We start from the raw sequence: 12272 nt of genomic DNA, 5'->3' as shown, positions 1-12272 counted from the left end.
AAAAAAAAAAATATGTTTGTTATGTATCACCACTTTTCTTAAACGAACCATTACATCATAGTGTTTAAAAGACAGCATCTTATTCTCTGAAGGGGTAAGAGAAAATTTTTGTGTTTACTTTCCTCTCCGTATAAGACTTTTTAAAATCACAGGTGCATAATTTTACACTGAAGCAATGCAGGGTCGCATTTAATCAGTAACTTACATAGGGCGTTTGATATTTTTGACATTTTCATTCTTATTTACTGTATAATTAAATTATAATGGCAAGTTCTTTAATCCATATTGCTGAATCTGGATTTTCATTAAACAACTGTAAACTTTCTCCTGTAACTCAAATGATAACTTTCAACAATATTTTTCATATTCTCTTTGGTTAAACTTAGATTATTGAACAGATTATTAAATATGGTTAAACAATTTATTTCATGAAGATTAGCTATAAAATATATTTGCTAAATATAACACACTTTTACTTATCTCTCTGAGTCTACGGCTACATTGTAGTTTAATATTAAGATGTACTATATGTCTGGAAATGCTAGAATGACAATTTGATATTTGTAAGAGAAAGTACTTGCCAACATTCTGATCCACAGGGGTTCCACATATCTGTATTGTTAGGTGTTATTTTACTATAAGATTTATTATAAATTAGACCAATTCAAAACAAGTTTGATGATATATATTTATGCCCCTCTATTTTTAATTTATGTCTTCATGTGATCTATGTATCATGCAGAGTTTTATGTTATGTGATTTATGCTACTCGTACAGCCATCAATTCAACTCTGCCTCATAGCAACGCTTTATAGAGCTTTGGAGACTGTAAATCTCTATGGGAGCAGATAGCTCCATTTTTTGTAGGTTGAGTGGTGGATTTGAACTAACCGATCTTGCAGATAGCAGTCCAACACTTATTTCTACGTGCCATTAAGACTCTTGTTATCTTAATAATATGTAAGTAAATACAAATAAGTCTAAATAAAAAATTCAATTTAAAAATATTTTATTATTCTATGATTATGTGATGAAATTGAAGTGTATGTCTCTGTGTAGATAAAATGTGGATAAGGACAATTAGAAAAGTGGACAAGTGATCCGTAGTCTTTGGACAAAACTGCCGTGACATAATAAAGTTCATTGAACCAATCTCCCTCCTACTTTTTGATTTTCAATTTGTGAATATACAAAAATATGAACATAACCATCAGCTCTGACATTTAATAAGAACTATATAATCTATACAATAATAGTTATTTGTTTTACAGCATATATTATATTTTACCTATTAGTCTAGTTATGACTTATACTATTATGACTATCTTTCTGTTTATATTAATTTTAGTAATATAAATAATTAGTCATTCTCAAGATATATTTGAATATTTTATGTCATTAGTGATAATTTTAAACCAAAGTTTTGAAATGATTTAATATTATCAATAATGTAAATAATTTCTAAATAGGATCACAAACAATTTTGTCATTGAACAAGCACTTATTTTAAAAATATCTAAATATAAAGGCTTTCATGCATGAAGAATAATATAATGCAATACTTACCTGAACACGTGAAGAATTTGGATTCACCCACACTAAGCTCTACCTTGCTAAGTGAAATTGTCACTTGAAGAAGAGCTAGAAAAAAAAGCAAGTAGCAGTTAATTGTAGTTCAAATATGAATTCCAAGAGTGCGCTATTGTTTAAGCAACATTGTCTAAACCACAATTGTTTTTTCCTTTGTGTTTTTAGTTGCTTATAAATAAAGCAGAACATTTTTGTACAGGGAATAGTACAATACTATCTAACCATATTATATCTGTTAAATTATTATAAATTTCCCAATCAGACCAAATCTATCACTTATTCAAGCTAAAATGTCTATCCTGCTAGTCATGCAAATGAAAAAAGATATAAAGGTTTTCATGTGTTCCACTGGCAGTAGTCAAAGAAAATTTTACCCATCAGCTGAAAATTTGTTTGAAAGATTAAAACCTACATATCATTGTAATAATAAGCATGTAACAACTATTTTCTGACAATTTATTGAAATACTTCAAGAAAGGAGGCAGGCAAGCAGTAAAGAGAAGCAACAAAGTAGAGAAAGAGTGAATGAGCATTCATTTGCACTATATTTCAAGGGAAGGATATGATAACCTATAATGAGGCACTCAACATATTAAGCAACTCTGCTGTAAAATAAAATTGAAATGAAATGGTTGCATATATGAAAATATAAAACATAAATAAATTATGCTTTAATAAAAAATTACAATGAATAGTTATAATAATAAGATGGGCAGGATAGGTTGATGATTTCCTGAATCCTTTGCTTAGTATCCCTCATTCCCAGACACAAGTAAATATATAAGCCTTCAGTAAAGATTTCAAGGGTTAAAAAAAGAAAAAAAATGTAAACTGTATGTAGACAACAACAAAAAAATATGAACTTGACTGACAAGAGTGAGCAAAAAGATTACCTAGATATGTGTGGACAACACAAAATGAGAATTGAATTTATCTAGTAGAAAAACTTTCTTCAGAACAATAGATAAAATTGTTTCTGGAGCAAGAATACCTTTTAGTGCAAGAAGGATACGGAATGATCAACTATCTGCCAAAGGAATATGAAAAGAAAATTTGTCTCTTTTTATCTTGATATAGAAACCCTGTTTCCCCTTAGATACATATATGAACCACAGTTTCTGTCTCTCCTAGGTTTGAAGATGCCCAGAATAAGAAGATAAAATAAAAAGAGGGTCCTCAGCTAAGTTACAGAAATAGGCACAAATTCTCTTAAGAACTTCATCATCAGAACAGGCTGCCCACATTTTAAAAGACAAAGTATTTTTTAACCTAAATTCACACCTGCCATTTTAATATACAAAATCAATTATGTTGAATAAGAGTCAAAGAAAATATGAATCAAGGTGAAATGAACTCATGGAATTTAAAATAATGGAATTTTTATTTTAATCTTTTAAAAATCATTTTATTGGGGGCTGTAAAACTCATCACAATCCATACATACATCCACTGTGTCAAGCACATTTGTACATTTGTGGCCATCATATTCTCAAAACATTTTCTTTCTACTTGAGCCCATGGATCAGCTCCTCATTGTTTTCCCTCCCACCCCACCACGCTCTTCCTTTACGAACCCTTCATAATTTATAAATTATTATTATTTTGTCAGGTCGAACACTGTCGCCCTTCACCCACTTTTCTGTTGCCCGTCTCCCAGGGAGGGGGTAATATGTAGATTCTTGTGATCTGTTCTCCCTTTCTACCCCACCTTACCCTGATCCTCCTGGTTTCGCTACTCTCATTGGTCCTGAGGGGCTTATCTGTCCTGGATTCCCTGTATTTCCAGTTCCTATCTGTACCAGTGTACATCCTCTGGTCTAGCCGGATTTGTAAGTTAGAATTGGCTCATAATAGTGTGGGGAGGAAGCATTAAAGAACTAGAGGAAAATTGTATGTTTCATCATTGCTATACTGCACCCTGACTGGCTCGTCTCCTTCCCGGGACCCTTCTATAAGGGGAAGTCCAGTTGCCCTCATTATTATCTCTGCAGGTCTATTTAGATAAGATAGATGGTATAAACAATCTAGAGGGGAAAACAATGGGACCAATGGTTGCGGGGGACATGGAAGAAGGGGAGGTGGGGAAAGGAAGTGGTGTCAACAAACCCAGAGACAAGAGAACAACAAGTGATCCAAAATCGATAACAAGGAGGGTGTATGAGGCCTGGTAGGACTTGATCAAAGGCAATGTAATGGAGAGGAATTACTGAAACCCAAACGAAGGTGAGCATGAAAGTGGGACAAGAGGAAAGTAAAAAGAAATAGAGGAAAGATCTAGGAGGCAAAGGGCATTTATAGAGGTCTAAATACAGCCATGTACGTATGTAAATATATTTATATATGATAATGGAGAAATAGATTTATGTACATATATTTATAGGTTTAGTATTAAGGTGGCAGATGAACATTGGGCCTCTTCTTAAGTACTTCCTCAATGCAAGGACACTTTGTTCTATTAAACTGATATTCCATGATGCTCACCTTCCCAACACGATAGCTGAAGACAAAGTGGGTGCATAAGCAAATGTGTGAAGAAAGCTGATGGCGCCCGGCTATCAAAAGATATAGCATCTGGGGTCTTAAAGGCTTGAAGACAAACAAGCAACCATCTAACTGAGAAGCAACAAAGCCCACATGAAATAATGGAAATTTTAAATGAAGTGTATAAATTAATCATGTTGAAAATGTTTACAAAGCAATCAAAAAGTTGACTCAAAAATGTAAAAAGGAACAACATACATTATTAAGAAATACTTTTCAAATGAGTTTTTTAATCATTTAATATATGTATCTTTATACTCCCCAAATTTCATTATTTTTCCCAGATGTCTTCCTATCTCACGGGAAAATCTCCAGAGGACTCTGTCTATATGACTTTCTTCCTTCCTCTCAGTCCTGTGTTGTTTTTTTACTTCTCAAATCCCAGAGAATGCTAAACACATTGTAAGGCATGAGCAAGTGTTGAAGTAAATTTAGCCTTTCAGATAAAAACAGATAAAGGAAAGCACAGGAAGTAAAAATAAATAGGAAGTTATCTGCAAAATCCACAGGACTGGGACCAAGCTACAAACAATAAAAATTGCCAATTCCAATGGAAAATAAAATCACATGTTAATTTTACATTTTAAAAGAAGTAAGTAAAGTCCTTTTAAAAACATAATTTAGATGAAACCAGGTACATAGAAGGCTGGCTACAAAGTTTAGGGATTAGAACACTAGATATTTGAGCCTTATTTTATAAACTTGAGTCTTAAAAAATACAGCAGTTATTCCGTAAGAAAATTTTGGCTATGGGTGTAGAGCTGTTGATTTTTTTTCTTTTTTAATGGAATAATGTTTGAACGTTTCTTAGATATGAAAAAAGCAGGAAAGTGATTGCAAGCTTGAAAGAAAGCAGAAATAGTTTTATTCTACAGTCTCTTTTCTTTCCTCCCCATCCTGTCCCATCCCTTTTGCTTTGGATTTCAACCCTGCCTTGTTACTGTAGTTATTTGCCTCATCGACTCAACCTTGTGGAATCACTATTTACAGCACAAACAAACAAACAAACAAAAAACACTTCCACACTGCACCATCCTCACAATTATTGTTGTGGCTGAACTTATTGCTTCAATCACTTTGTCAATCCATCTTGTTTAAGATCTTCCTTTCCAAGCATGATGTCCTTTTCCAAAGATAGGTCTTTCCTAATAACACTCTCAAAGAACATGAGAGGGAATCTTGTCATCCTTGTTTCTAAGAAGCATTCTAGTTGTACTAGTTCAAAAATATATTTGTTTGTCCTTTTGGCACTCAGTGCTACTTTCAGTATTCTTTGGCAGCACCACAACAATTCAAATGTATTGATACTTCTGCAGGATTCCTTATTCAAAACCCGACTTCCGTTTGCAGTTGTGGTAATTGAAAATACCACGGTTGAGTTAGGTGCATTTAAAAAAAATCATTTTATTAGGGGCTCACAAAACTCTTATCAAAATCCATACATACATCAATTGTGTAAAGCACATTTGCACATTCATTGCCCTCATCATTCTCAAAATATTTGCTCACCACTTAAGCCCCTGGCATCAACTCCTTATTTCCCACCCTCCCTCCGCAATCCCTCCTCCCTCATGAACCCTTGGTAACTTATAAATTATTATTTTGTCATATCTTACACTGTCTGACGTCTTCCTTCACCCAATTTTCTGTTGTCCGTCCCCCAGGGAGAAGGTTATATGCAGATCCTTGTAATCAGTTCCCCCTTTCCACCCCATCTTCCCTCCACCCTCCCAGTATTGCCACTCTCACCACTGGTCCTGAGGGGTTCATCTGCCCTGGATTCCCTGTGTTTCCAGTTCCTATCTGTACCAGTGTACATCCTCTGGTCTAGCCAGATTTGTAAGGTAGAATTGGGATCATGACAGTGGAGGGGGAGGAAGCATTTAAGAACTAGAGAAGAGTTGTATGTTTCATCGTTGCTACACTGCACCCTGACTGGCTTGTCTCCTCCCCACAATCCTTCTGTAAGGGGATGTCCAATTGCCTGGAGATGGGCTTTGGGTCTCTACTCTGCACTCCCCCTTATACACAATGATAGGTCCACTTTTGTCATCCAAGTAAAATTTTTGCTCAGAGGCTACAAGTCTGAGTCACACCTTTCCTGATTTTAAATAATGGCATATCCTCTTGTTTTATTTGAAATATTGCCTCTTGATTCATGTACAGGTTCCAATGAGCATAATGAAATGTTCTGGAATTTCCATTCTTCCCAATGTTACCCATAGTTTGTTATGATCAACATAGTGGAATGTAAATATCTTTCTGTCAGTCTCGGATTTGTGCTGACATCTCTCTGAAATCAGCAATGATATCCCTTGATTCACATCCTCTTCTGAATTTCCAACAGTTCCTTGTCAATGTATTCGTGCAATTGATTCTGAAGAACATTCCACAAAATTTTACTTGCATGGGCTATTAATGCTGATTTTCTATAATTTCCAAATTCTTTAGGTCACCTTTCTTTGAAATTGAGAATATGGGTGTATTTCAGTTGTTTGCCCAGGCAGCAGTCTTCCAAGTCCTTGTCTTTCAATGCTTCATCAGCGGTTGAACCATTTCAATTCTATCAATTCCTAAAGTCTTGTTTTATGGCAAGTCCTTCAGTGTAGCTTGAATTTTTTCATAACCTTTGATCCTGGATCATACGCTACCACTTGAAACAGCTGAATGATAACTGTCTCTTCTTACATAGTGACCCTGTATTCTTTCCATCTTCTTTTGATGCTTCCTGCATCACTCAGTAATTTGAACACAGACTCTTAAATATTGCAACGTGAGGCTTTTGTCTTTTCTCTTTCACATCTCTTGACTCTAAAGTTATTTTAAGATCCCTAAAATCTTGATTCTTAAAATTATCTTTGTCATTGCCATTGAGTCATTTGCAACACATAGAGACTCTGTATGACAGGATATAACTGCTTTTGAGGATTTTAAGATTGTAACTCTAAGTGAGTAGAAAGTCTTATTGTTCTCCTGAGGTGTAGAGGATGGTTTTGAACTACTGATTATGTGGTTAGCATTATAATACATAAGCACTATGCAACCAAGGCTCATTAAAATTATGCTTAATTACCTCCAACTCAAATTTCTTCAAACTAGATTCACATAAGACTCAAATTACAAGAAAACATACATATGAACTTTATTTTCAATAACTTCAATTCTTCTGCATTTAGAGACACCGGGATTACTAATTATTTCCTATTTAAGCACTTCCCACCTGTGCATTTGCAACAAATGTTTTCTCTGACCCCATCTACATGTGTTTACATACTATTTTCAAAGTAAAATCAGAGTAAGCATAATGTCACAAAAATAGGCTTGCTCACTTTATAATGTTAACAAATAAAAAAGCCATCAGGTCTTCCTTCCAAGGAAACTCTGGATCAGATCTAACTTCAAGCCTTTCATTAACTTTGCCAAGTGTTTAGACATTTGCACTAGTGGGTCTGTCTTAAATGCAGCTTATGTTACTGATCATTATATTCAATTATCACCCTTATAAATACAAATACAAATTCTAATGAATAAAGTTCCACATTAACTTTACAATTCTATTTCTTTTTTTTTAACCTGATAATAGAGATAGCAGAATGAAGCAAAAGGTTATTGGGTACATGGTTCAGAAAATGAAAGACTTACTAGAATATACTTTTAGCATGGCTCTATTACTTAAATTGAATTTGTGTTATCAAACTACTTGAGCACGAGTGTATAGATTATTACTTAAACAATCCTCATCTCTGACCTTTGAGATAAACTGCCTTTTAAAAGAAAAGTTTATGTTAAAAAACTAGAAAATTTTAAGAACATTAACAACCAAATATATTTGGGGACTTTTTAAAACAGTTTGGCTGATTGGTATAGTAAATAATGTCTATTCACTCATTAAAAACATATTTTGCTATCAAAGAAAATTTATAAATTATAAAAAGTTCAAAATATGTACGGAACACATAATTCTTTATTTTAATGCTTTTACAAAATGCCAGACTAACTCAAATTGATGTCAATAGACATATTGAAACATGTGCATATTTTGAAAAGCTTGGAGTGCTCATATAATGTCATGCCTCGCCACTGCTACCGTAATTTAACATTCAAGGTTTCCTGTGATCAGGCTAGGTCTGTTGCAACAAATATCTCTCATTTTGCATTTAAATGTCAGGTGGGGAAAGTTTTCTAATGACAAAGTGGTGAGTTTGGAAAGGACAGAAAAAGTATGACGCATTTGCTAGCTGTCCAGTTATTTTATTCTTCATTTTAAGCTTTTGACTTAGCCTCAAGGAAATGAAACTGGATGTTGCCTTGGCTTTTCTTTTACTTAGAAATATTAATATTGACAGTTTCTCATGGAAATTTGTATTTAGAATTGGGCTTTACAAAAGTGGCTTTCATAAGTCATATGTTGGTATTTTAGAATGTTTATGTATTTACAAACAATATAATACCTTTGGAAAAACATTGATAGGTATAAAGTTACACAGGAATTATTTTAAAGGGTATAAAGTTACATACATTAATTAAATATAGAGAACATCAATGATTACGATAAATAACCATCTTTCTTTTAAATCAATCAATCAATCCTATTTTTAAAAATTCGAGATAGGTTGCGTATGAGACCTTCAGTTCTGATCAACCCGTTTGCAGAAGGCCATGGGCAACAGTGAAAACGCTATTATCTATAGCGGCCCCACATAGATAAAGCTTCCATTGAATTTTCCTTTTGCTCATTATCCAAACAAATAGATACTATTGCCTTTAGGCAGAGTGAGCTGGAAAGTAGATTACCCTCACCCTAATCCAGCCAACCTAGGAAGGGCAGTCTCTCTGAAGGACTTGCCTCCATATGTTCTTGATTGAGATGACCATACTGGAGATAGAGTAGGGGGGTTGAACCGATCTTGTAAGCTTTTCTATGTAACATAATGCATGTGTCCATATCATGGTCCTGCTCCCAATCTGGTAACCTGCAACTGCGATGCACTGATCTGCCACCAACCATGAACCTGTGACAGCTTCCTTCCTTTCTCCCTTGCCCTCACTAGCATCCTGACGGTGAATGCTTGACTGGCGCAATGGCCTCATGCCATCTGGGGGATATGTCTGTGTTTTAAAGTCGTTTCTGTTCCTTTTAAGACTTAATAAATGTTTTCATTAAACTATATTTGAGTTTGGCATCTATTTCATATCCTACAACAGTTGGAAAGTCATAAATGTAGGCATCTTCACAAGACACACTTATATAAGTTCAGAAAAAGTTTTAAACTCAGACTCAAAAGTGAAGCACAGGTAATATCTGTCTCCTAAAAATTATTTTAAAAGAAAAAAACATGTAATATACATATTAAAAGTAGAGTTGCATAAATTAAATCTGTTTACCAAGTTTAAGAAACTTACTGACTAGGGAGTCCTGGTGTAGTGAATGTGATCTGCACTTGAAAACCCCTAGTACCTTTGTGGGAGAAAGACTGGGCTTGCTAGTCCTGTAAAGAGCTACCTCTGCAGAAACCCACAGTGGACCAGGGTTGCTATGGGTCAGCCTTGACTTGATGTCAATAGTTTCTTGTTTTGGAATAGTTATGAGTTAGGTTACTAACCCAAATGTCATCAGTTTGAAACTACCCGCTGGCACTGCGGAAAATGGCTTTTTACTCCTGTAAAGATTTAGTCTCAGAAAGTCAAAGGGACAATTGTACCTTGCCCTATATAGTTGTTATGAGTAGGTATCAAGTCCATGGGAGTAGGTTTGAGTTTTTTATTATCATTTTTTAAAACAATCCACTTGATGCTTTCATACGTAAGGTAGTTACATAATTTGATGTGAACTTGATATATAAATTGAGGGATGGAGTCTAGCCTCTCAATCAGGTCACAGACTAATGATGCCTCCTTGTGGGTGTGGACTTCTCATGAGGATTCTGAAAATGTCCTTTCTCTCTCTAATTCACCTTCTTGTTGACAAGCCACATGGAGCAACACTGAGCCCTGCCAGAGCCCTGGAGATGCTTCCACTGCAATTGGATCGACACGATTTTGCACTCACTGGTCTGTGATCTTCCTGCCTTTTGCATCATTGCATATGCTGCATCAGTCTGAAGAAACATTTATGGACTAGTATCAGACTTGGGGGTTATTGTCAGACTTATGGACTTGATCTGGACTGGGCTGGGGTGTTTTCTTAATGTACCATTACTCTTTGATATAAACTGATATCTTATAAATATGAGTCCCTGGATTTATTTCACTAATCAACCAAGTATAACAAAATATGTATCAATTAAGAAGCCTTAGTACCTAACTTCAAAGATTTACAATTTGTAAGAAGATAAATACCAAAACAAATTGGTGAGTATCCCTTTGTATTATTATAAGAATTGTAATAAAAAAAAATTCTAGGTCAGGACAGACAAAAATGCTCTAGGTCTAGTTAGGTGTAATTTGTAGATCAAATAGAAGAGTTTGAGCTCATCTATGATTCTGCTAAGATGTTGTTTTTAATCGTTGTCAGGTAGATTATGACCACTGGAAAACCCACATGTGTAAATCAGAAAGACTCTACTGAGATTTAAAGACTTAGTTCTTTCAGTTGTGAATTGCAAGGCCTTATGACTTTTCATCTTACAATAATAGACCATTTAACCCGTGTTCAATCTAGGAATGTCTTTTGGTAAAATATCATTAAAGAACATATTAAGAAAATAATTCAAAAGATGTTAAAGCAATGGTAAAATAGCTGGATTTAAATGCTTATCAATTTATTCTTTATAAAGAGAAACAAAATTGGCATTTATTAAAAATTAGTTAAAGGATAAGATTAAATTAAATTAAAAGGACATTTTAAGGATTGTGTGACTGATGGATTGGCTGATGGCAAAAAAAGGAAGAAATGTATGCAACAAAAATATTAAAATAAGCATTACATTTATTATCAATTAAAGCATAGCATACAAAGAAAAACTGAAAGGTGATAATATTTTCTACTCCTGACACACAAAGATCTCCAACTTGAGAACAAATTTTAGTAAAAGAGCTAATGTAGGGCAAAATTTGGAGCTGTAATTTTTTGTAAATTAAAATAGTTTTAGAAAATAATTTCTAAAAATGTAACATAGGCAGTATTATAACACAGACAAATACCATCACACAAATCAGGAATTAATATGTATAATTTCATAAGCATGGAGATCAAATAGCAGTATTAAAAAGAGATTTCTTAATTGACAGGAATATAAATACAATGAAGTCATTGACATTTCTAAGTTCTATCCAGGGACCAATACCCTTTATAATTTGATAGATTTAACAGCCATTTTAAAAGACCAGTTTATCACCTGTAGAGATTTAAAACCTGCTTCATTAGTCAGACACCTGGCTGACACAAAACAGAAGTGGTTTCACATTGAATCCCATGAGATAGGTAGAATTATCTTAAGAAACTGATCTTACTTCAGTACATGGACATTTTAAAAATCATTTTATTAGGAGCTCTTACAGATATAAAAATCCAGAGTTTAAAAATAAATAAATGAAAATTTAAAATAAATCCAGAGTTCAATTAGATCAAGCGTGGTTGTTGCTGCCAACATAATTTTCAAAATATTTTCTGTTTGAGCTCTTTGGTATCAGTACTACAGTGACTTATAACATATTTCAAGCAAACACTCTGCATGCCCACACACCACCACCCTATACCCTAAATGTTCGGTACAAAATGATGGATTATATGAAACTGGTATGGTTTTATTATTTTTAATGAAATCATATCTCAATTGTTATCTCCACCCAGGTAAAATGTATATATTTACTTAATTATTTGACTATTTTTACATTATAGCTTTTTCATCTCAATATGCTGCAATGGTCAAAATGTGTTCCTAGATTTTGAAATGGGTAACGAGATCTATAACAATTTCAACAGGATTTAGAAATATTGGGGAAATTTATTGAGCAATATTCCAACAACTATGTTCTTTTTTTCTCCAGGAAATCAAATGACTACATGTTTATATGTGTGTGTGTGTGTGTGTGTGTGTGTGTATGTTTATATACATTCAGTCATTTGATTTCCTGGAAAAAAGTGAAATAATTATATATATAATTATATATATAGATTAAGTGAAATAAGTATATATATA

At 33.8% G+C, this 12272-nt stretch overlaps 1 protein-coding gene across 2 annotated transcripts in view; it reads right to left on the bottom strand.

Annotated features, from left to right (window-relative positions):
• NCAM2 (neural cell adhesion molecule 2) overlaps positions 1-12272 on the bottom strand; it is a 590430-nt gene that overhangs the window by 296264 nt on the left and 281894 nt on the right. For both annotated transcript variants that reach the window (XM_004711304.2, XM_045284840.1), the window contains exon 2: positions 1567-1641. In XM_004711304.2, the coding sequence (XP_004711361.1) occupies positions 1567-1641 (75 nt within the window). The remainder of the gene's footprint in view (positions 1-1566; positions 1642-12272) is intronic.

The sequence above is a fragment of the Echinops telfairi genome, unplaced genomic scaffold (assembly GCF_000313985.2).
Source record: "Echinops telfairi isolate 266 unplaced genomic scaffold, ASM31398v2 ScPeMD7_7469;HRSCAF=8507_0, whole genome shotgun sequence".
Classification (NCBI taxonomy): Eukaryota; Metazoa; Chordata; class Mammalia; order Afrosoricida; family Tenrecidae; genus Echinops; species Echinops telfairi.
The sequence above is the reverse complement of the archived record's forward strand: the minus strand, read 5'-3'. Positions and strand labels throughout refer to the sequence as shown.